The sequence below is a fragment of the Siniperca chuatsi genome, linkage group LG10 (genome assembly GCF_020085105.1).
Source record: "Siniperca chuatsi isolate FFG_IHB_CAS linkage group LG10, ASM2008510v1, whole genome shotgun sequence".
Lineage (NCBI taxonomy): Eukaryota > Metazoa > Chordata > Actinopteri > Centrarchiformes > Sinipercidae > Siniperca > Siniperca chuatsi.
Window position 1 is genome coordinate 12,188,797 of NC_058051.1, and position 24,553 is coordinate 12,213,349.

General features: G+C 38.3%; 3 protein-coding genes and 1 long non-coding RNA gene across 14 annotated transcripts; 2 read left to right on the forward strand and 2 right to left on the reverse strand.

The window, feature by feature from the left end:
- Window positions 1-1,295: 1,295 nt before the first annotated feature.
- On the reverse strand, window positions 1,296-5,160 carry LOC122882756. 2 transcript variants are annotated; one of them, XR_006379453.1, is made up of 3 exons: window positions 4,585-5,160; window positions 3,636-4,456; window positions 1,296-1,439 (listed from the first exon to the last, which is right to left on the reverse strand). It is a non-coding gene; the product is annotated as an uncharacterized LOC122882756 (long non-coding RNA). The 2 variants fall into 2 exon arrangements; XR_006379452.1 differs by lacking the exon at window positions 1,296-1,439 and adding an exon at window positions 1,460-2,521.
- A 119-nt stretch (window positions 5,161-5,279) lies between these two features.
- Window positions 5,280-15,137, forward strand: LOC122882753 (outer dynein arm protein 1-like). 8 transcript variants are annotated; one of them, XR_006379451.1, is made up of 17 exons: window positions 5,577-5,657; window positions 6,136-6,208; window positions 7,372-7,471; window positions 8,006-8,195; window positions 8,299-8,424; window positions 8,503-8,616; window positions 8,902-8,969; window positions 9,395-9,570; window positions 10,210-10,335; window positions 10,422-10,504; window positions 10,605-10,773; window positions 11,112-11,290; window positions 11,655-11,749; window positions 11,945-12,032; window positions 12,335-12,404; window positions 12,708-12,787; window positions 14,654-15,137. XR_006379451.1 is itself a non-coding variant. In XM_044210478.1 (16 exons), the coding sequence occupies exons 2-15, from the start codon at window positions 6,160-6,162 to the stop codon at window positions 12,359-12,361; spliced, it is 1,590 nt and encodes a 529-aa protein (XP_044066413.1). In that variant the 5' UTR covers window positions 5,577-5,657; window positions 6,136-6,159; the 3' UTR covers window positions 12,362-12,404; window positions 14,654-15,137. The 8 variants fall into 8 exon arrangements, 7 of the variants coding, with proteins under 7 accessions (XP_044066411.1, XP_044066410.1, XP_044066413.1 ...); XM_044210478.1 differs by lacking the exon at window positions 12,708-12,787; XM_044210476.1 differs by lacking the exons at window positions 5,577-5,657; window positions 12,708-12,787; window positions 14,654-15,137 and adding an exon at window positions 5,280-5,321 and having other exon boundaries at window positions 12,335-12,677.
- On the reverse strand, window positions 12,890-20,675 carry zgc:154075 (uncharacterized protein LOC556929 homolog). 2 transcript variants are annotated; one of them, XM_044210481.1, is made up of 14 exons: window positions 20,540-20,675; window positions 18,597-18,705; window positions 18,268-18,352; window positions 18,105-18,178; window positions 17,944-18,003; window positions 17,464-17,571; window positions 17,149-17,205; window positions 16,858-16,988; window positions 16,549-16,603; window positions 16,110-16,202; window positions 15,865-15,999; window positions 15,144-15,245; window positions 13,893-14,054; window positions 12,890-13,542 (listed from the first exon to the last, which is right to left on the reverse strand). In XM_044210481.1, the coding sequence occupies exons 2-14, from the start codon at window positions 18,687-18,689 to the stop codon at window positions 13,414-13,416; spliced, it is 1,284 nt and encodes a 427-aa protein (XP_044066416.1). In that variant the 5' UTR covers window positions 18,690-18,705; window positions 20,540-20,675; the 3' UTR covers window positions 12,890-13,413. The 2 variants fall into 2 exon arrangements, with proteins under 2 accessions (XP_044066416.1, XP_044066415.1); XM_044210480.1 differs by lacking the exon at window positions 20,540-20,675 and adding an exon at window positions 19,035-19,189.
- On the forward strand, window positions 20,477-23,854 carry taf10 (TAF10 RNA polymerase II, TATA box binding protein (TBP)-associated factor). Of its 2 annotated transcripts, none has more exons than XM_044210484.1 (5): window positions 20,477-20,623; window positions 21,328-21,485; window positions 22,179-22,243; window positions 23,164-23,278; window positions 23,534-23,854. In XM_044210484.1, the coding sequence occupies exons 1-5, from the start codon at window positions 20,578-20,580 to the stop codon at window positions 23,621-23,623; spliced, it is 474 nt and encodes a 157-aa protein (XP_044066419.1). In that variant the 5' UTR covers window positions 20,477-20,577; the 3' UTR covers window positions 23,624-23,854. The 2 variants fall into 2 exon arrangements, with proteins under 2 accessions (XP_044066419.1, XP_044066418.1); XM_044210483.1 differs by having other exon boundaries at window positions 20,581-20,967.
- Window positions 23,855-24,553: the final 699 nt, after the last annotated feature.

Sequence of the window (24,553 nt, forward strand, 5' to 3'; positions counted from 1 at the left end):
AATCATTTTGTGTAATGAGTTTATGGGAAATTGCCCTTCATAAGGCAGTAAACAATTTTGATCTGACCTGTGTGGGAGTCTGAGTGTGTGGGTGGCTTTTGGCATGAGTACAATATAGGACTGATAGAGAAGAACAAGTACGAGATTGGCAGCCCAGTTATGGTGGATGGGGACTTGTTTTGAAGCCTGCGTGTCACATAGGAGTTCACTGTCTGTGTTTGTCTTCACCCACGCTGAGAGAGGCAGAAGGACAATACAGGAGGCCATTTACTAGAAAATAACAGGGAAGTGAGTGCAGGGTGTTCTTGTTTTTACCACAGAGTCCAGACCACACCGAGTCTATAGTCTTCCACCAGACTGCCAAATGATCTTTTTACTGTGGTAACAATCCAAATAAACCCTCAAGCAAACAGACATATTAAATATCGTTAAGTGATGAATAAAAGAACCACATCATAAAAGAGATGCCAAATGACCCTGTTACCTCCCCTCCTTCTGTCTTATTGTTCCACTGTTGTAATACTCAAATAAAATCCATACAGGGTCATATATGGATTGTGGAATGCCTTATGCCTATATACCTGCTGTAAATCACAAACCCACAAAATAAATATACCACATATAATGTGCTTCTATTGCTGCAATCGACTGTCCCTCTTCCATCAACGTAATTTGTTTGCTTAAAGGAATACGCATACTTTTTAGCAAATAAGCTGATTGATCAACTTCCTGTTGTGCAATGAAGTGATTTTTAGTACGTAATTCCAGTGTGACATAAAGAGGTAAAACTGCTGTCAGTTGTCACACTGCACAAGTGTAAGGCTTTGTCTTTGAAGAGTAATGGTGCAGCTCACATCTTGATTTTTAAACTCTTATTACTCACTATCCCTTAAAGGTCTTAGTCTTGTCATTTGTTCTGCTTTGTTGTGTAGAGGTGTCATGGCAAATTTCAAATGTTCGCCGCCTGGACCAGCAGATTGAATCAACTCTGCTGCTTTGCTCTTGCTCCGCCGCCCTCTGTGGGCGCTTGTGGCGAACCCAGGATGCTCAAAGCTGTGGGGGTTGTTGTCGGGGTGGGCCAGTCTCCCACAGGGGAGGTCAAGTCATTTCCTGCTCTGAGAGACCTCCGTCCCTAACAGCTGTCAGTGCAGTCAGAAGCCCACCTCCCACATCTGTAACCCCCCCCCCTCTTGGGCTTTTTTCAAAGATGTGATGGATTGCTCTGAAGGAACTCCCTCATGCTGCTGCAAAATTAAAGATGGACCATCAAAGCAGGACCAAAATCAAGGCCTTGTATTTATGATTTTTTATTAGCTCAATTTGATTAAAGACAAGAAACATTGAAGTTTATAATGAACAGCGATAATAATTCCTGAAATATCAAGCTGGCTTGGTAGAGCAGATCTGTTTCACATCTCTCCAGAAAATGCAGATAACCCCTGAAATGAGACATATCTCAGAAGATAAATGTCTGCCCACCACTCATTAAACAACGTCTCGAGCTGGAATAGGAAATGAAGTAAGTAGGTATTAACATACATGTCCTATGGTAAATACATTTGTGTAGGTTGATGTGCTGACATGGTGACACAGGGAGTTCTCTTATAGAGGAACCAGCTGTGTACAAACATGTAATAGTAATTAGAGCCCTGTTACAGACTGCTGACAGACAAGCCTGCTGCTATTTTCAAAGTCACGGTCAACCTGTCTTGTGTTTGAGTTTCACATTCCTTTTAATCGTCATGCTGTCGTTCCTATAAATCAATGTTAGAGGCTGTAACAAATAAAAAGACTTATATCACAGTTACGTTTATTAGAAGTAAAATAGATGATTATGTAAAAAAAAGAGGCCTCAGCTACAGTTGCTACATGTGTAAGAAGTTAAAATTCCTATCGATTAAATCATGAGTTTTTGAGTCGATGAGTAAACTCATAATAAACTGTAATAGGGGACCAGAGCTGAAACAAGGGGCATCGTCACTCACGTCTGAAGCTGCAAAAATTATGAAAAAACAGAGAAATTCTTATGAAATTCTCAGGTCTAGTTTATTGCTATTTGTTACCACCCACCACTTCCTTCAGCCTAACATGGAACAGTCATGTTTGACGTTTATATTTCAAAGCAGACTGCCAAAAAGAGGGTGTATATACATTTTTTTTTAATTAATTTGTTTTATAAATAAAGCATAAAGAGGTTTACAAAAGTTATGATTAGGTTATGGATCAGTACCATTCATTCAGACGTTATCGCTGCAGTCAAATGTGTGATTTGAAAAACACACCCTTCGTTTAATCTTTTTTAATTTAATGGATTTTCAGCTAGGTCTGACAAGTTGGAGGCGTCAGGAAGGAATCAGGCTCCTCAAATGTCTGAGTGGGCTTCGCACCACGGCCTTTGACCTCATCCCATAAGGAGACAGCTCAGTTATCAAACAACCAACAGCCACCGGGAGTAATAGGAGGACGGGCAGAAAAATGATGTTTGTGTTGCCTTTGATTGTTGGGTAGCTCAGGAACTGCACTGAGGGCCAAAAGAAAATACTTTCTGTGAAATCTATTCTGATGCTGAATTGATTTGCATTCTTTTAAATTACACAATTAGAATTACAGGCTGCTAATGTGTCATGTGAATAAAATGCAGCTACAGCAAATGAATGGATTAGAGGTGGAAAACACACACATACACAAACGCACAGCTTTAGTGGTACTATCCCTATAAAAGAAAGCAAGAAAACAAAATACTTTTTTCCCAGGGTACCAAAGGAGAAAAACAGCGGGCAAAGAAGTGATTGAGGAAGTGGCAAGGATTAAAGTGATTTAAACCCTGTGACATCTGATTTCATGGTGATAGCTTCAATGAACGGCAGCGACCCGAGCATGAAAAGAGCGATTCTTTGCCCAGGATGCAGCAGTGGAGGCCCGGGCAGCTTCCCTACCAGTGATTTCAGGCCTCAATGTGGGCAGAGGGTCTGCAGGCCCAGCAGGAAGCCTTTTCCGCAGCTTTTGTGAAGCTGATCTCCAGTTCATTAGGAGTTTCAGTTGAAATGAGTGAGAAAATAGGCTTTGCACTTTAATCCAGAGAAACCATATATGGGCAATGCATTTGACTTTATTTTTTTTATATTATTTCGCTCCTCAGTTGCAACTGTCTGCATAAATCCCCATAGCATCAGAGTAAAAAATATTTGTTGGCACTAACACAAGATTGCTCACCAGGACACTGAGTGTTTTGCATTTTGGGTAAACGGATGTGACAGGAAGACACTGTCAATATTTGCTTGTCTTCGCAGTGTTCACAAATTGTTCTGAGGTCAAAGTCTTTTTGAATCACCACACAACATACAGGGTCACATTTCCAGGAGGGCAATGGAACATAGTCAAGTTTGGTAATATTGTTCTTCAACTGCTGATTATTTACTGCGTGTGTGTGCATGTCATGACTCCACTGTGTAGAGTAGCTGTATTCACAGCCTCCAAATTTCCTCAGAAAACCATTATATAATTTCTCATCAGTCTGTCTTTTACCACAACATAGCTCAGAGTCCTAAGGCATGACAAAGTCAATCTTCTTTTTTCCTCACTTTATCTCTCCTACACTCCCACCCTCCTCCCTTTCCTTCTCTCACTTTACTTACTCCCGCTCCATTATTTCCTGTTGAGTCACCGACAGAGTGCATCATGTTTTACAGTTTACTGCTCCCCTCCTTGCTTTCCTCCTCCACTTCCTTGTTCACAGATGCCTCTGTCTTGTAAGGGAGAGAAACGCAGTGTGGTATTATAACAGCCCTCCAGCAGCTATTACTGTATGAAAATAGGCAGAGTCTGAGTAAAGTCAAAGGAGATGTAGGAGTCTCTTCCCGGCAACATGTCTGATTCATACAGTAAATGACTCAGGATCACAGGATTATTAGCTTGGCAGAAAATTCACCATATCACTCGCCACAGCATGTCATCAGTCTATATTATTATTGGAAAACATAGAGCTTCAAGCAAAAAAGTGAAATGAAAGACACAGTGAGAAGAAACAGAATCAACAGATAAAATAAAACATAAAATAAATCTTTACATAACCTTTCCAATAATATTGACCACTCAGCTGATTTACCTCCCTGAAAAATATTTCTATATTACTATTGGCTATTTGCAGACATACCCTAGTAAAGTGGGAGGAAGTGATAATTTGGTGAGGTAAGGCCTCACGTAAACGTAAGCAGTACGTGCCTGTGTATGAGGGAAAGTTGAGGGCAGGGCTCTGAGAAACGAAAGGGCTATGTGGTGGACTGGTTGAGTCATTCAAAAATACAGCTGCTGACTCAGTTTGCAAACTTGTCTCCAGGAGCACGTCGACAGTCTATCTGGCATTCTCTGTGTGTCCGTGTCCAACCTGTTCTTGTGAGGACCAGTCATCTTAATAAAGAGAGGATAAGGGAACTCCTCCAGATTGATCATTATTACTCTGAAAAAGATAAAGAGAGGTTAACATTATTAATTTAGGTTTCCTTCTATCAGAAACTATATGCCTGTGGTTTGCTCAGAAACCGCTCAAAGAATTACCATGCAGATTACATAAAATGGAAAATGAACCTTTGCCTGAAGGAGTGCCAATTCACACCACTGCTGTAATTCCGTCCTGGCACGAGGACAAAGTTTTTCTGTGACTCAATCATTTCGTCATTTCTTCAGTTTTCTCTACACACCCTTCTTGCCACAGTAGTCTTATAACTGTCAGTCCAACCGTCAACACAGCGTGATCCATCTGGGTGTATGAACTCTGGAACACACTCCAGAATTAGTCATTCTGGATGTGTTGCAAGGTCCAAGAATGGTGTGCAGTTGTTTACATTACTGTGTTCAGAGGGTTATTAAGGACACCTCCCTCCATGATGGAATGTTTCCTGATAAAATTGTAGTATTGGTTTACCTGAGTGTGATGTAATGTGAGTCATACTGGATTTGGAAGACTGTGTGTTCAGTCATTAACTGTTTAGCTCTACTCACTTGTTTAGATTTTATTACAATAAAACTGATGTTTGTAAAAAATGTAAAAATGCTGATGGCACAAACAATTAACAGCAGCTGCTTCTGGAAAAATACCTGCAGGCATCATTTTGCCTCAGCAAGTTTAGACCTGCAATCCCAAAATGAGTGCCAACAGCTGAATCCCATAACAAGAAATGTTAATTTTTCCAGTATTGTTTGCTGTAACATATTCAGCATTCTTGAAAAATTTTGAATTGCTTTCAATAAAGATTACATAGCTTAATCAGCTATCTGAAGCCAACTTTAGCAGTAATAGTCATGAGCACCATCACCCCCTAAAAGTGAGTTTGCTCCTGTTGAAGTCCTGGTTGTTTTATCTGCCTGTGCTAATTTCTGTTGTAAATTGTTAACATATTTCTGATACACATTTATCATAGGTACAAAATGGTATTTAATTTAACTTATTTTATGTCTCTGATGATTTAATATAACTAACTAACTGCTAATATCTCAGCACATTCCACAGCAGAGTGCTTCTGACATTGCTTGCTAGCTAGCTAGCTTGGAATTCAAAATAACAGCTATGTTAACGGTTGGTTGTACTTTAACCCCCACTAATTACATTAGGTTAGGTGCACCTGCATTAAACTTGCTAGCTTACTTACCCAACATAGACGGTAAATAAGTACGTTTTGATACATCTTGGTCTCCATCTATCACTCGAACTTGTTTGAACTTTTAGCTATCTTTAGCTGTACTTAGTTACTTCCAGATTAAGCTAAGGAGCCGAAACCAATTAAATATATTAGGTTAACGTTAAATAATGCTAACGCTAATTCAGTTAGTTAACTAGCTGAGTTTGGCAAATTCTAACTAACGTTAACCAACCTAGGATTAGCTAACGCCAGTTTGGTATTGTTTAACATTTGAACACTTGCGGCAAGTATTTAACTTGTGGTTAATATACTAAAGCTCGTATATTATTTTAGCTAATTTATTAACGCTAGTGGCTATCAAATAATGCTAGTTAGGCTAACGTTAGTTAAAATGTAACGTTAACGTTAAGATATTTTAGTTGTAAATTTAATTTTGTACTGTCACCATGTTTAAGAAATTAGCAATCTGGTAAAGCTTTAATGTTTGTTTATTCTTCAGTCTCAAGGCAGACAATAATTCAACATGAGTGGGCGATCATCTGCTATCAGAAGTCAAGTACTTGTGGATTTTTGTAAGTTATTATGCAGCTCGCTATTCACATCATGTCAACAACTTTGTGTTTAAATCCCACACAACTAGTTAGCGTTAATTCCCAGTCTGAACCAATATCACAGGCAGCTGCATTTTTGTGTTATAGACATGTTACTTGAGAGCTAACTTCCTCTTCTTCTTCTTCATCTTCATCTTTTGAGTTTTATGGCAGTTTGCATCCATAAGCTTGCATTACCGCCAACTGCTGGATTGTAACAGCTTAACTAACTAACTATCTTTCTCCACTTTGCACTCCTCCACATTACAGTTGTCCTTCCCACATCTCCCACATCTTTTGCTTCCTCTACATACTGCAGCAACATGTCCATATTCCTGACAGCAGAAATTTCTGAGAGGGGCTCTCTCATATGGCCTCACCCTGTAACACACATAATCTAGATACAGTCTTTCCGGAAATTCCCCCTCAAACGTCAAACACACCGAATTACTATCATCCTTCTCCCCTTTTTGGAATCTTGTCAGCCTTCATGCCTCACATACATCTTCAACCTCCCGAAGTGACTCAGCCTCTACCGTCAGTGGCATACCACTTACTACTTCCTTCTTCTTTACTTCTGATCCAAGTGGGAAGCAATTCACACTGCTATGATCTCTAAATGCACAAATCTTCAGGGCTCTATCTCTGACGCTTTGATACACAGTCAATGATAACCATCCCACTTCTTGTTATCCTGACCGATCTTACATCTCCAAGCTTTCCTCCTACAAACTTTCCGACCTCATGTGGATCCTTGAAAATCCTGTCTGTTTGTGTCACAGCTACCATCCCAACAAGGTGCGTCTACTCTTTCTTCATTGTCTGAGTGGAATCCCTTGAATTACTCTTCTTCCTTTTCTTTTTATTTTCAAATCCTCTCGAGTCCTTGTTTCCAATTTTGTGCTCTGATTCCTCCTCTGACTCCATTTCCACTTCCTTTTTCTTCTTCTTCCACTTGAGGGCTAATGTTATGTTTGACATAAGTAATAATTTGCTTGATTCACTATAATCTGATTAGCTAACTGTTAGGTATCACACAACACCAATGATAGAAAATACCTCCTTTCTATGTCCCAAATCAAATTTATAATTGATTAAACAGCAATTATGATATGGAACATAGTTACAGAATATTTGTAATGCAGCAGAAACAGACCTGAACAAACTACAGTTGCAGTATCGCAGGGCAGAGGGAGCAAAGCAGGCATATACTAAGAAAACCCAAGGCCTCATCTACAGAGACAGGTATGAGCCTTTATTTACCAATTCTTGCAAGCTCTAGAGGCATTTTAGAGATTCCATTATGTTATGAGTCCATGATAAATATATTTAATAATATAATTATAGAAACATTTATGTATTCATGAACATGTGCAGACTGTCATCTTTAAATTCAGTGTATTTTTAGTCATTGAATAACAGTTAATCAGAACTACGGCCATTTGTGCATAATACTACTTGTCAGAGGAACACAAGAGAGATTAGATTAAATCAAAGGGGAATGCATGTACAAAGGTTCTGGGCCAGATTGAAGGCCAAGATGGAAGTATCTTTTTAGCAAACTATGTCAGTCTAGGATGCCTTGTAGATCCTAAGGAGTAAGAGTATGAAGTAAAAACAACAGCAAATATTAAAAACAATAAAACTTCTGTAGCTTTTAAAGGCATCTGTACTATGGTTTCATGTTTGCCTGAAGTGTAACTTGTTATATCCTGTAAGTTTTACATGTTTTGTCTAAACTTTATGTGTATTTATGTGTTTGTGTCTCTGTGTGATCAGACGAGATATCCAGAGGCTCCAGGATGAACGTGAAGGCCTTTTACGCAGTCTCAGAGTCTCTCAGAGTTGTTTTAACCGTTGGACTGATGCTAGTGTTGTTCAAGACCTTACTGCCACGTTGGCCTGTGGAGACAGAATAGATGAGGAGCTGGAAGCAGAAAAAGACAAAGTGGCATCTTTGAAAGATCAGGTGAAGTGTGTTTTCCCATGGACCATTCACAGAATACTGCATACAGTGAATTCCACCTGATTTTCTCACCACAGTTGACCCTACTTGTTGGCTTTGTTTTCAGATTTTGAAATGGGAGAGGAAGTTGGCAGGACAGAGAACTGGTGGGGGAACTACACACCGCAGTATGAAATCTGACAAAAGCAACTTAATAAAAACCACATGCTTAATAGATAAGAATCTGTACAGGGTTAGTGTTACTCTTACTCCACCGTAAAACCTGTTACTAGTAAACACAAATATTAATTAAGGTATGTTTCTTTTCTAGGGTCGCAAATGCTTCAGTATGCTGATGACCAGGAATGGAGAGTTGAGGGAGGAGCTGAAGACACTGCAAGTGGAGAAGAAAAAGTTCCTACATGTTCAATCTCAGTTGGATAAGGTAGGTTCACTTAATATCAGTCGGGAATACCAAGGTAGAGGTGCCAGAATGATGCTTCCATTCCTGTTATTTGTACAGTAAATATTCTTGAAATCACAGAAAGGAAATTAAATTAGTTTACAACAGAAGATTAAACACAATCCCCAATGCTGGAGAGTTTTGTGACAAGAGTTGGCTGTTGATAGTGGAGATGTTCTGGTGTGGGATGGCTAGTGAAGGGGTAATTAAAGGAGTAATATTTTGCAACTGTAGACTTAACTTGTTAACTTGTCTTATTTCATCCAGGAGCTGCATGCAATTCGCAAGGATATTTGTAACCTGATGACTAAATGCACTGAGGCCTTCAATGCCAGGTAAACCATTCTGCAGTACTCTAAATCTAGCTGGATTTCTTGTGACCCACTGTACACAATTGTTAGGTTAGAGTGTATATTTATATTTTTACTCATCAGGTACATGAAGGAAGATGAATTTATTATGACAGCGACAACAGTGCTTACAAAGAAGCAGTTGCACTCTCATTCAGCTGGGCATGCTAGCTGAGACTGATTGTCAACCTTCCTTAAATGTCTTAATATCTAATGGAGAACATCATTAAGTGCCTTGATAACAAACGAGAAATGTATGAGATTAGACTTAATTTGCTCAAGTCATACAGTTGAGGCTTACTTTTTACTGATATATTTCTTTCCTTAGCTAACAGCTTAGATTCATGAAGATAAAGTGCATCCACTCTGTATAACTGTCCAGTTTGTTGTCTATTTTTGGCTACACCTAGTGTGAAGATCCACGAAAAACAGAGGATGCTTAGGGACCAGAATGATAAGGATGTGGCTCAGTACATCAAAGAAAGGAGCAACCTGGAACAAGAAATCTCCCATTACTGCAACTTTGAGGCTTTCCTACGCACAAAGGCTGTTGCACGCAAAAACCAGGACATCGACCAGAGAAAAGGTGACCATAAATCTCATGCTTTGAACACAAAATGAGTTTGGCCCTTACGATCCTGTGATATTGTGATATATCTCTATTTTGAGATCTTCTATTCCTAAACCACAGACTGTTTACCACAACAGATCACTGTCATTCCAAGCCAGTGGAGTGCCGATTTCTAATCAAATGAACTAGTGACACCTTGTGTTTAAAAGATGTTACTTCTTGACTAACTAAATGCCTAGCAAAGAGGACAAAAGGGTTTTTCTATTGTTACTTATTATTTATAATTCTCATTATATAGAAACATAAAGTTATTAATTATATAATTAATTCTTTAGATTTTATATTACAATATTACTACAGTATAGCCCAACTATATTTTCTGTGATTTCAGTCCTGCTGAACTTTTTTTGGCACATGTTTATGAATTTTTTTATCTAATAATTTTGAATCAATATGCCATTCTGGATAAGGAGACATTCATCAATACAAGTCCCTTTGGGGAGTTCTGTAACCCAAGACTAATTTTAAAAAAAAGTTTGTTACACAGCATTCCTTATATACAGCAACTGTGGTACGAGATTCATCCATTGGATAGGTAAATTAAGGACATGGTAGTGTATGAGGTTCACCTCAGTTTCACATTTGTCCCCATAGTGGAGAAACGCAAGCAGATGGAGTCTAAGGAATTGGGACTGGAAGATTTTGAGGATGCTATCAAAAAAATCCTCAGCGAGACAGATGAAAGTGACATGGACAAACTGGTCAGGAACTTCATACAAAGTAAGTCCCCACTAAACATTACTGAGGCAGTGGAAGTTGTGCATTTTATCAGCAGTCAAAATATGTTTTATATATATATATATCAGTGGAGGAGCAGATCTACACTTTACTGAACTTCATCAACTATCAGCACAATGAAGCACAGACCATTCGAAGGCAGACATCTCAGGTTGGTGTTTTCTGTGTGTGTGTGTGTTGGAGAGAAAGGGAGAGAGATGAAGGTGTCATTGCGGTTGCATGCTGTCTTCCATTATTTCTTGGACTGAAAGCTTTGCAGAGAGAGAGAGATCTTTGCTGCTGAGGAGCAGCAGCAGCAGAAGCAGCATCACGCTCTTCGGATGAGAGTTTCCATCAAGCAAGGGGCTACCGAGCAACAGCTGGCAGTTTATCAACAGCGTGCTGAGTTCATGGAAAAGCTCCTAGATCTGCTCAAAGACGGTACATTATAGGGCACCCCTGCATAACGTTATGCTTTCAAATGGGGGCAACAGTAACATGGCAAACTGTGTGATGGAGTTTAGAAAGTTGTATGTCTTTTCTCACTAGAAAACACATATTGTCATATACACTGTAAATGTATATAGGATATACACTTAGTGAATGTCTAATCCCAACACAGCACTTACTTAAAATGTATTGTATATTGTCTTATTCCACCATGAATGAATAAGTATAGACAAGTATACTAAACAATGAAACTTTCATCTAACAGTGGGAGATAAAATGAACAGTCCTGTAGAAATATAATTTTTTAAATATCTCACAACTTTTACTAGGTATCGAATCATTGCTTCAGATCAGCTATGACAGCTCAGTGATCTGCGACCAGTTGGCCTCCACTGGTGGAGTCCAGGATGAAAACATCAAAGAGTACATGAGAATGGTGGAGGACAGAGTCAATGAGCTTCTCACTCTGCAGTCCTATCTTCACTTCCAGGACAACCTTAGCCAGTGGGTACGTGTATATGAAATGCCTCGTCAGCAGAGAATTGAGATACTGTCACAACAGCCAGTACAAACCAGATGCAGACATACAGTAGTATTTAGTTTCTGGCCTTTGCATATTGAGAGCCTTCAGCCAGCTACTGCCTCATGTTTTGGCAATCCATTGATGCCTCTGTGCCTTTTTATTTGTCACTTGCATACCCCTACACCGCTGCGCTCTCTGGTGTAGATTTCTGAAATTTTAAAGGCCACTGGGTGCTTTTTTAGCAACCTCATATTTGTGAAAAGACATTTTAAATTGAACATGGGAGTCTAGAAACTGATAAAAAAAAAGCCTATGGCTACCGCATATTAATGTACTTTCTCTCCTCCAGGACATTGACAGTCTGAGTACCATTGCTGGGCAGCTCCTGGGAATAACCCCCCCAGCTGTCAACCTGACCCCTGCTGCTGCGACCCCTGCACCTGAGTAGGTGCTTTTTAAAATCTTGATAAGTGTGCAGGTATCAGACATGACGCTCAAAGATCAGTGATAAAGAATAATCAGTCACAGGCAGACTGTTAGCAATAGCATAGTCATTACTAAACTTCTTGTGAGCGTTTTGGTTTGATGTATGCTTGAAAAAACTGCACATATGAATTTACAATCTCTGTGATACCTCAGTGATGACCCAGACTTGGTAGAGTCAGTGTTGCTGGAGGCAAAGGAGCCACTGAGTAGAGCAGATCTCCTGATACTGGTCAATAAGAGGGTGAGTATAACCGAATATGTCTTCCAAAAAAATGTACAGTACCTAGCAAAATGTTAAACTTTTATAACGTCAGCCATTCAGTGGATGAAATGGTTGTTTACAGTACAGAAGTTATGAATCTCTGGTAGCCCGCATGTAGATTATTATTAAACTGTTATGAAATGTAACCCTTCTATGTCTACCTAAAGGTACATAACCTGCTTTTTATAGATAAGCTATCATCCAATAGCTAATTTCATTAGGTTTATTATATGCCCTGGCAGACATGACAAAAAGGAGGTTTTTCATTATTTATCCTTCAGATTCAGACGAAAAAGAAGACAAACTGACCTGATGTTTACATCCGGTGCTGCTCCTTAGAGCTGCCTTGAGGTACTGCATATGGAGCCACCGGAAACAAGTCTGTGCTGAGCTTTTAAATTTTCCAAAAGCTATTTTATAATATGCTTGTATGCATTTTTTTGTGAATGTTTAGATAGACACAATATACTGTAAAGCTTTGATGTATCAGTTATTTAACAAGAAGTAACTAGCTTAAGGTAAAAATGAACTTTAAAGAAAGAAAATATATTTAATATTTATGTATATTGTGTATTTATATGCAGTTGTTCATAGTCAGTGGTACTTACGAATTCAATAAATTTATTTCAGTTAATTAATTTATTTTCTCCATAGCTCAGTTGTAAGTTTTCATATTTAAGCCCTGAGCATTTCAAGAAGCCATTCAGAGTGACATATCTACTGGCATCAAACAGGTCAGCATACATGAATATCCTGAGATACAGTATATTCTGCGCACAGTTGGGAAAAGTCATATTGTGTGTGAGATGACATTAAGAGGCACATTAGAAGCAAACAATGATTCAAAGACAATTTTTATTACACAGATTTGCAATGTTTTAGTAGAAATAATGAGTGTACTTAACAGTTTTGAATTAGTATTTTTATCATTATTATACCCTTTTTAATAATAATAACAATACCTACTTATATTATTCCATTTTTATTGTAATACCATTTTGTCTTATCTTATATTTTTCCATATATGTAATACCTCCTCATCTTATATGTTGTTATCTTATATCTTTCTTGCTTGCTTTTATTTTGAAGCATGTTGAGTCTACGCCTGTTGTATGAAATGTGCTATATAGATAAACTTGACTTTACATAAACATTACTGTCATTAGACGCAAGAAATGACATTATGCTATACAACAAATGATCAAGTTATTGGCATAGTGCTTAAATAATTTAAAAACTAAACAGGTTCACTTATTCAGTCACACACACTAAATAATCTGCCTAATTACATTCTAAGATTTGGCCCTAGAGTGTTTGATTTTTAAGGTGAGATAATTTTCCTGTCAAAGTGTTTTTCAGTCTAGCTCTGGCTAATGTCACCACAGTACACCACCCTGCTCTCCAGTCTTGAACGCTCAGCTTCAAACACCAACAAATGGCTCAGCAGCGTCTCCTCAGGACCCGAGCGGATCAGGGATGGATCATTGTTCTGCGCTCACAAAAACACAGAAACAAACACACACACACACACACACACACACACAAGGCTAATCAACCATCACAGTCAGTGTTTCCAAATCGTATACATGGATTTAGTATCAGTGCCTCTCCCACAACAATGTAAATACAGTGAATATTCTTTATTTGTCCGTATTCCTTAATGTTCCCAAACAACTGCAAATATAGGTCAACTGTCAATCTAAGGTAAAGATTCAAATCAAAGCTTTTCATATACTGCAACCACCAAATGAGTTGATTCTGGAGTGGGCCAAGGAGAAAAATAAACAGGAAACTATACATTGACGAAATAAAAATATAACAGTATTTAAAAGCACTCACCGCCACAGCAGAAATAAAGGCATCCATAAGGTGGTAGTCTGCTCCACCATGTCCACTCAAGCCAAAGTGCCTGGGGGCATTATTGTGTGCTGTGTGCTTTGTTGATCTCTGGGTCAGAAAGTCAAACACGCATATCTCATGGCCATCATATGACAGCTCCCCCTGTGAAGACACAGTTCATTATATAGATATACATTTAGCTGATGCATCCATCTTAGAAGCAGAGTTAGAGCTAGGCAACATATATCACAATATAATTTTGTTTGGTCATACCATGATACAGTGGCTACATTTTTTTTTTCTTCTGGTCTTAAAGGCTACATTACAGTTAAGTTGAGCTAAACCATGTTTGAGCTGAGTTAAATTAATGAATTTCTCCAACTGTCATCATATCTACATACAAGTGATTCTCTTCTCAAAACTTTCAGGTGTGTAAGCATCTTAAAGTAACAATGGTATTTCTAAAATTGTGCCACATTGGATTGATAACATATCAATATCAAGGTACACTATATGGCCAAAAGTAGTACACCCCACATGTTCTGTGTACTGTAGGTCTGGGGCTGTGTTTGATGGTATGGGCAAGGCCCCTTATTTCTATGAAGGAGAGCACTTCATGCTGCAGCATACAGTTATATTTTAGACAAAAGCGTGCTTCCAACTTTGTGGCAACACTTTGGGGGAGGCCCTGTCCTGTTTCAACATGACAGGTTCCCAATGCAAGTGTGGTCAGTAAAATGTTTTTTTTTTTTTTTTTCCAGTTTGGAGTGGAAGATACACACACCCTGCTGAGCACCTTTTGGATGAATTGGAACGACGACTGTGAGCAAAGCCATATCACCCAACACCAGTGCTCAACCTCACCGATGCTTTTGTGGCTAAATTGGAGCAAATCTCTGCAGCCAGATTTTAAAATCTTGTGGAAAGCCTTCCCTGAAGAGTGGAAACTTTTTTGTTATAGCAGTATATTAATGCCCGTGATTTTGGAATGGCAACTTCAACAATCACATATTGGTATAATGTTTGGGTGTCCACGTACTTTTGACCATTCTTTCATTATCACCCTCCTTCTATCTACAATATATACACACTTTTGCTTAGGTAGAATTACTTTGATTTCTGAGCCAGAAGTTGATGCATCTTTTTCCTGCTGGCTTCCTTACTTTGTAGCACAGCTTGTATGTATTAATGCTAAGTATAAGCATTTCTTTCCCAAGTCTTTTCTGCAATTCACATTCCTTCCAGTCCTACCTTGCTGCCATAGATGGTTGTTTTTCGATTGCACATCTCCTTAGTGAACGCCACCATTGAAAAGGCTGCCGTCAGACCCCCTTCAAACTCCATGTTAACAACCTGGGCAAGCAGGACAGATAAACAAGACATAAGGGAAAAAGTGTTATACTTCTAAACGTAAATAATGGCCGTACATAACTTAAGTTCCATAAATACAGTGTTTTTAAAGGAAAGTAAATTATGAATTTTCAGTTTAAATAACTATCTTCGAAAATGGACAGTTATTGGACAGAGTTAGAAAAAAAAAAAGACAAAGATTACCTAAGTAAACGACAACACAAATTCTAGAATTCATAGTGCGGAACAGCCAGTTGCAACAAGGCAGTACAGCCTGCTTAAAGCAAAACATATACAGTAATACCACACAGTATTCAGCAGTTTCTAGATAACATCTGAGATGACTGTATAAAAGATTCAGACTATACTTCACTGTTTTATTTGAAAATCACCCAATATTTCCTTATTTTTTGGGCCTTTTGGGAAGAGTGAGATAGTGTTTAATATATAATGGTTTACCTTGATTTCTAACATGTCAGGTCACTCTTAGGTCTGGGTGTATTAGCAGCAGTCTGGAAATATTAGCTGAAATAATCTGATACTATATTACTATATATATATTGTTGTGCCATGGAGATTAGGAGCCAGTCTGGAGTGTGTTTTAAAGCCAGTGTTTCCTAACCTGGTTAGTGCAGACATCGTTGTCACACTCGTAGACACAGCGGCCATATGGTCCAGTCCTGAGTGCCTCAGTTACTGACTCGATGTCTGGGAACGAGCTCGGACATATGACTGATACAGGCCAGCCAGTGTGACCCTAGCACACATACAGTACATATACAATTAGGTATAGCAAGTAAAATAATATGTTCACAGATGGTAAAGTATAGTAGATAATTGGCGAAAATCATGTGTTGAAATGTTAACCTGTTTCACTCTATCCAGGTAGATTTTGCACGCTGAGTATGGACAGTCTCTTTCTACTGAACAATCCATGCAGCGATCTGAAGCACCTGTTGGCTGGCAAAAAACTAGCAACATCAAATTTATTGATGTGATTATATTCATGTTTAGTATAGAGATTTCTGTTAGCAATAGTGCAATAGAGAGCTGTCATTGATATAATACATCTTAATGACACAATAACACAACTCAGCAACGCTGAAAAAGAATTTAAGTGCAGTAATGTTATGTGCTGTTTCCCATAGCATTTATAGATCTGCAATAAAAAAGGATTGATTTATAAAATTACAGAATAAAATACAATTAAAAAAAAACAGTTTGTTCATATCTGCAGTGGCTACTAGTTTCCTTTGTGATAGTGAGTTCTTTGTATTAGGCCAAATACTGTGAACAGACCACACACCTTGTTTTCTTTTCGGAAGTGGCTGACAGATCCAAATGATGACACTTTCACACACCTCCCAAGCACAAACAGCAATGTTAACGATTCATCTTAAGAAAAACAGAATGAACTCACAGAAAACACCTTGGAAACACCTGGAAACACAGAGACTGTGGTCCAACAAAACCACCAGGGTGAGGGATCTAGTTCCTGCTTGCATTGTTTGAATACCCTGTTGACCAACCTACTTATTTATTTTAGTGTTAACTGCATCTTACTTCTGAACAGACGAGCTTGGAGTTGATCAATGACTGCTGTCTAATGGTTTACCTGCGTGCTCCAGCCCAGTGATGTATTAGGTCGATGTCATGGCACGATTTAGCCAAAAGAGCAAAAGAGCTCTCTGCTTCATTCCTCCAGTTCCCCCGAACAAATGAGTGCGCAAAGTGATAAAACCCAACCTGGAACAAGAGGTTGACAAGACTAATTTGTAGGCCTAACAGTTATGCCTTGATTTAAAAAAATGAATGTGCTAAAAGCAAGAATACTATTACTGTTTAATGAATGAGGAGCCCTAGGGATTGGCAGTATTATTTTCTTTATTTCTATCTGCATTCTTACCGGCTCAAGGTGCTGAATATGGATCACATTACCTATGACTCCAGCATCTATCAGCTCCTAGAAAAAGATCAATTAATTAAAAAAAATTTAACCAAAACAAGGCAAAATCCTAATTTGGATATTGTGATTTTCTTCACCACTTGTCCCAGTGTGAGAAAAAGTTTCAGTGTTCTGTAACTTAAACAGCCAAAATATGCTTAGCCTTCCTTATTAAAGTACCCAAACTGACATCTTTAAACAAAACTGTGACCCATGCAGGGTGAAGAAAACTGTCAAATGTTTTCAGAAACGGAAAGTGTGACAGAAAGTGTTCACCTTTATCTTGTGGATGACGGGATCATACCGGAGAACATGACCCACTGATAGCATCACACCATTCTGAGTGCAAGCCTCCAAAATCGCTGTGCAGTCTTCTGCAGTTGTCTAAAGTCATGTGAACACATATTGCAAGGAAGGCATGAGTGTCACACAAATGCAATCACAGAAAGGAAAAATGAGAGAAGACAGTTTTCGTATTTCAGAAACTGACACTTAAGGACGAAATAATATATTTTCTGAAATCTGCTATGTACTTGAAAGAAATATAATCTTTATGCTGTGTGCATTAAATCACACTGAAATGTGATAGTGACATGTTTTTTTTTAAAGGGTAATTTTTTAACCGAAATTCAGAATTACAAACTAACATGCAAAACAATACTATAAAAATCAATCTGTAGGACAATTAACACCCATACCAACGTTAAAGTTATGCTCTATGCAAAGATGGTTTATGTTTATTTACAAAACACTCACTGCCATTGGCTTCTCCAGCAGAACATGGTAGCCCTTCTTTGCAAAGGCCACTGCAGGTTCCTGGGGAACACAAACTAGTTTAATAGACTGATAATGAGGTGTGTACACTGAAGACTAAAATTGAGAATTAGAGAGAATATACACATATATTGTATGTTTACCTTATGAAGGCGGTCTGGAGTACAAATTAACACAGCATCTGCAAACTTCTCTCTTTCAGCTATACTGTGCCAGTCTAGTTAAAGCAAAAGAGCATTCAATAATTTAGTATGAGGCCGATAATTATAAACAATTGAATGCATTTTTTTTTCTTTTGATGCTCACCTTCAAATGTGTTTTCATCTACAATTTTGTGCTGCTGTTGAAGTTTAGTGCGAGCAAATTTCCTTGGGTCAGCTACTCCGACAACCTGAAATGGTGAGGTTAAGTAAATGAAGCGGGCATAACAAGTGGTCTGTTAGACATTACAACTTAATACCTGCGCAGTGGTGGAAAAAGTATAAGTAAATAAGTATAGATCATTTACTTAAGTAAAGTAGCAATACAACAGGGGAAAATACTCCATTACAAGGAAAAGTCCTGCATTTAAATTTTTTTAAAAGTATTAATTCAGCAAAATGAACTTAATGAAGTCTCATGAAATCTCTCCTGACCTGCACACGTTCAGGGTGGATGGATGCAAACTGGGAGTAGTTCTCCCCTCGACTGCCAGCTCCCACCACGATGACACGGACAGGGGAAGTCATGCTGGCACCCTGTGAACTTTGAAACAAATCAAACCTTGTTAGACAAGACAGACCTTACACAATGCCTGAGATAATAAACACTCAGTCAGAGGCGAACACCTCTACAACTCCTGTCAGGGGCATCATAACTGTTACTTCCTATAATCTGTTTTTTTATTCCATAACGTTACATCTAAGATGTTTGAAGGTGGACTAAATTAACAATTTAAACCGCCTTTTATCCTTCCAAATGCGCCGATTAAAGACCCTAACAAATACAGTTGTAGTAGCCCATTAAAATGTGTTACACTGTGTTTCTGGTAAATAATATTTGTCAGTTTATGACATGGCTGTTTGGCTCAGTACCTCTTTTGTCCCATACAGCTGTCAAAACCTTCTGTCAGACTTCCGCATTTGTCCAATGTCTAATGACTACAACCACTACAACACACAGCAGCAGTTGTGCTTCACTTCTTCGAACAAAAAAAGCCAACCGCAAAGCAGTCAGAAAGTTGCGTAGCGCCTCCTACAGTGTGCACGAGGCCCTTCTGCTGCATTTACTGTTCCTCGTAAACTGTTATTTTAGTTTTAAAATACTTGCAGGGCTAAAGAGAAAAATGCACCCTAATAAAATGGTTCAGCAGTTCAGACAATTATACAAATATACATATATTGAGAGTCTTTAAGGCTACGGGGTTTGTAGAGTGCTGACTAGTTAGTATGTACTGTTGCATTTCAATTACAAAAAAATTAAATAAAAGGTTATAAAATTGACTTTTCTGAATGTGAAATTTAGCTAAAATAATAAAAATAATATAACATTGTTTTTTTCTGAACTGCAGACATGATAAAAACCAAACAGCAGATCTTTAAATCAAATAATGATTAATTTCTTACACTGCACTGTAACTTTTACTCTCCTGTTTTATCTTTATTTTCTATTTAACTCTTTTTAAGTGTTTTTAAATGTCTTTTTATATTGCCCTATGTTGCTTTTATGTTTCATGTAAAGCGCTTTGAATTGCCTTGTTGTTGAAATGTGCTATACAAATAAATTTGCCTTAACTTTGTATAGTGATGAAAAATGAGCAATACTGTGACAACGAATATATTGGGCAAATTCTTTCCAAAAAATAACCATCAAGTCCACAGAGAGAGCCATTTTGTTATTTCTTGTTTTTTGCAAATAATGTTTTGCTGGATAGCATCGATGGAGAAGTTTGAAACATACATCTCTATGTTTGTTTGTAATCACGTATCGTAAGGACGAGGTCCAAAGTTTTCTTTTTGTGGACTGGTGGGAAATTACGTCGGTGTCACATGAGGCTCGCTGAGGTCACATTTGAGTCATTAAGGTCACAGCAGTCATATTGACAATCGTTAAAGTGATATAAATTAAAGCGTGGTGTTGGGACGTCATCTACGTCTCTTAATAAAACAGTTCGCAATCCAAAGATTGCTCTGCTCAAAGAGGGTCTTTTGTCGTTTTGGTTAACAGGCAGGCCAGCCCAATGAATCACCATTTAACACCACATACCTCAACACGTCGCGCTACAGATATTGTGAAATATTTCCGACAGCACTGAAGGCAACATTTAATTACCTATCCAGAGTATTATTACTTCTGTCTTTTATGTATTTTGTCTCTTGTATTTCACAAAGACAGATGTGTTAAATTAGGTTCACATAACACAATTAGAAGTTAGCGGATAACGCGTAAAGGGGTTTTAGTAGCGGTAATAAATCCATATTACTAACTATCTGTTAGCCGTGCATTTGTCTACCTAGTTAGTTACTGACACAACTAAATCAAAGAAGTCTACAATCCAACAAACAAATGACAAACGAAGTTTTCGGAAATATTCGGCTACCTTCGTCAAATCCGATCCATACATACAGCTAGAGTCACATGACGCGATTAGCTCTGCAGCGTGAGCTCAGCTTTCTTGTGCACGGTAGCTACAAACATTTCTGATGCTAGCTAGCAACTGATTCTGTGATTTTAATATTCTCCAAGTTACAAAAGTAGCTTTACTAAACAACACAGTATTTTGTAGAAGACTATTCTTAGAGCTATATAGCACGGGATCGCGCTTTTTGGCAAATTTGGACATTTCTCTGTGCTAGCTAGCCAAGGTTAGCGCGTTAGCTAACATTAACATCAACATGAATATTGACAATGTTAATCAGTCTGTAACAACTGGAGTATCATCTACACCGTCTTCAACTTCAAGTAATTGTATCGCAAATGATAATGCAACAACCAACGTCAGCAGCATCCCTTCGGTCACGAGTAATGGTAACGTTAAGTGACTTTGGCAAATGTTGTTGTCCATGATGTTGTGCTAAACAGTTAGTTCAAAGTAGGATAGCTATTTTTTTTTCTACTGAAGATGGATGATTTGTTTGCGTGTCACAATATATATGCAAGTACGTTAATTATTTTGCATGCATCATCATGTGTGGACCTGGAATTTTGTGCAACACCTGTTTGCAAACAGGGTTTGGACTTTGTACGACCTTGGTTTAGACAATACTACAAAACCTTTCCCTAAGAGTAAAAATTGTAACATCTCATTATTTGTGAAATGCAGCAGATAGATATACAATTTTGTTTCTTTAATTTCACGTAAAGTCATCCCGAACACTTTCATTATAGCTTCAGCCTCAGCGTCCATGGTGACACCATCAGCAGATACATCTGTCTCCAACGGTGTCTATATTCCTGGTGGCATCACCAATGGAGATGTAAAGCCTGCCATCTCCACCACCCCCCTGGCAGATTTCCTCATGCAGCTGGAAGAGTACACTCCCACAGTAAGTCAAGTTTTGTCAGTCAGCTAACCATATGCAGCATTCACAGATTGGGAACATGTTGTCAGAAAGACCAGAAATTCAAAACACTGCACATGTAGAAGTTATTAACAGCTAAATTCCGGTCAGTGTTGGAAACACCTGGCACATTTGAATACTCTGCCAGCCACATTAACTGATCACCATCACCAAACCTAATGGAAATTCAGTTAAGAAACTATTTATATATAAATATACAGATGGGGTACAGTAAGTCTGTTTTTGGCTTATCCAGTGAATTAAATAACTGAAAAAGCATGGCACACTCACTCAAATTGATGCTAAAATCCTGTAAATCCAAAATTGCCATATAGCAGCCCTGCTGAAGAATTTGCCTCGGTATAAACAGTATAATAAAATCGTAATATAATTTACAACATTCAATTGACGTTCATGACAACTTCAGATCCCCCTACCCTTAGTGAAAAAGAAATTTTATTTACTAACCACAGTACTCCTTAGAAAATGCTATTAGTTTCCTTCAGTGGTCAGAGGCTGTACCAGTGTTCTTGCTACAGTTCATTTGTCTGACTATCACTGAATGGCAGACATACAGGAATAATGTTTTTCACAAATAAGTTTCAGTAGCAGTGAATGTGGGCTATGTGGATCTTGACCACAAGCTGAAGTCTGCTCTTTTGTTTTTATTTTTTTCAGATTCCTGATGCAGTTACAGGATACTACCTCAACCGGGCTGGCTTTGAGGCTTCTGATCCAAGAATGTAAGTTCTACAATGACTGACTCTATGGCCTTGTTTAGACTGCCAGCCCAAATCCCGGCATATCCAGGTTGATTTTTAGAAAGTCTGGACAGCAAAAAACCGCATGAAATGCAAATTGGATCCAAGCCACATTTGGAGGTGGTTTGAAAGGCTTTCTACAGATGCGTCTCAGTCCGGATGCTCTGGCCGCTCAAATCGTATTTCTGTGAGTGTCTGCCCCATAGACCCTACCCCATGGAACCAAATGACACAAATCACAGTGCTGTTATTAGTTGTCACATTCAAAAGTTAAAGTCATAACCACGAACTTACAGGGCAGGCACAAATGAAATTTTGAATGGGTGAATGAGAGGCACATTGTGAAGCCCTTGGTTTAAAAGCACTATATAAAATATTTTGACATGACTTGTTAGAAGTTTAAAGATCTGAGAAACTGAATCTGAGTTAAATGTTTAAATTATGAATTTAAAAAATCCCTTGTAAGCTAATAGGCAATGTATGGATAGATTCTTAAAAAGGATGATGTGACCCTTTTCTGAGTGTTGAATCAGTAATGGGGGGGACAAGCTAGATCCATGCTACGGTTTGTCAACTGAGATAGGAGAGTGGGGAATTATGTTTGACATGATAAAACAAATCTGATCATTGCCATATTGCATCATTATCATTCTTCAAATGATTTGGGAACACAAAATTTGTAGTTTGGATAGATTGTCTTAATTACTGCTCATGATGATGGCAGTGTTGTCTGAATTTAGTTCAACAGCTTTCATTCAGGTAAAGTGGAAATGAGATCAGAGGTACTCTTATCAGAGGACTTATTAGTTTGTTTTTCCGTGATAAATAGATAGATAGACACAGGCTGGCTGTGTACAGACAGTGAAAACCACAACAGTGATTCTCCTTTTTCATTTCTTTAGAATCCGTCTGATCTCCCTCGCTTCTCAGAAGTTTATCTCAGACATTGCCAATGATGCGCTGCAGTACTGTAAAATGAAGGGCACTGCCTCAGGAAGCTCAAGGAGTAAGACAAAGGTCAGTGTTTTTAACATGTGCTTTAAATGTAATACCTGCATACAATATTTTGACAGTGCCGTGTGTGCGTGTGTGTGAGTGAGAGAGAGAGAGAGAGAGGGAGGGAGGAAGGAAGGAAGGAAGGAAAAGAGGAGTGTTGTTAGAATATGGTGACAGAGGTAGTTATCGACTACCTTTTTAAATGCTCTGATCATTTTGTTCCTCGTAGTTTATCGTTTTCTGTTTTTTGTTTTTTTTTCCCTTCTCTATATATAGGATAAGAAGTACACTCTGACTATGGAGGACCTGACTCCTGCCCTCACAGAATATGGTGTCAATGTCAAGAAACCATATTACTTTACATAGAACATTCTTTCTTTAAGGCATTTTGCGTTTTATCTCCCTGCTGACCCACTAGAGTCTGTTTGACACCTCTATTGCTAAATGTTTTTTTGTTGATCATGGTGCTTTAGTACAGCTTTGACAAATCTTTGTAGTCACTTTGCCATTTGTTATTTTTTTGTGGAACCACCTTTGCATTATGTTAAATTGTAAAATTACGTTTTATTGTGAAAATAAAACTCTTACCAAAAACCATGATGTCTGTGAGATGTTATACAATGTCCAACACAACACTGACATTCTGCAGACGTAAAGGCACATTTTTAAAACTCTTGGGTGCTTTCACACCTAACCTGTTGCGTTTGCGTTTCCTAGTGCGGTTCGTTTGGGCTGGTGTGAAAACTGTCATGGAACTGGTGCGGACCAAACATCCGCTTCCAAGTTTGTGATGTGCAAACGAACCAACCACAGGATTTTATGATAGCACATTTGTGATTTTAGCATGATTTCAAAAGCTAAACTACTAATGTATCCATCTGCTGATCGTGAAATATGTCAGGGAGGGATCTTATAATTGATCTGTAAAACCCATGCATATATTTATGCAAATCATTTGGTAACCACGTCAGCGCATGTATTTTCCCCGATTAGTAAGTCAAAAGTTGTTCAAACGTTGTGCTTGTATCCTACTCAGTGTACTTGGTAAGTTCATTAAGTCCATTAATAAGTGTGTGACAGCAATAAGCCCCGAATCATTACTGTACAAGATGCCTCCTTTTTGTCATGTCTACACGTCATTATTCGTAACATGCGGTCGATTTGCAGTCTAATAATACTAATAATGCTTATAATTAGTTATTGCTTCGTGAGCTCTTTGTGACACCAAAGAAAATATACACATCAGAAGCAATAAAGTGAAGCCAGTCACCGGAATTTGTTTTCCCCACGTAGGTC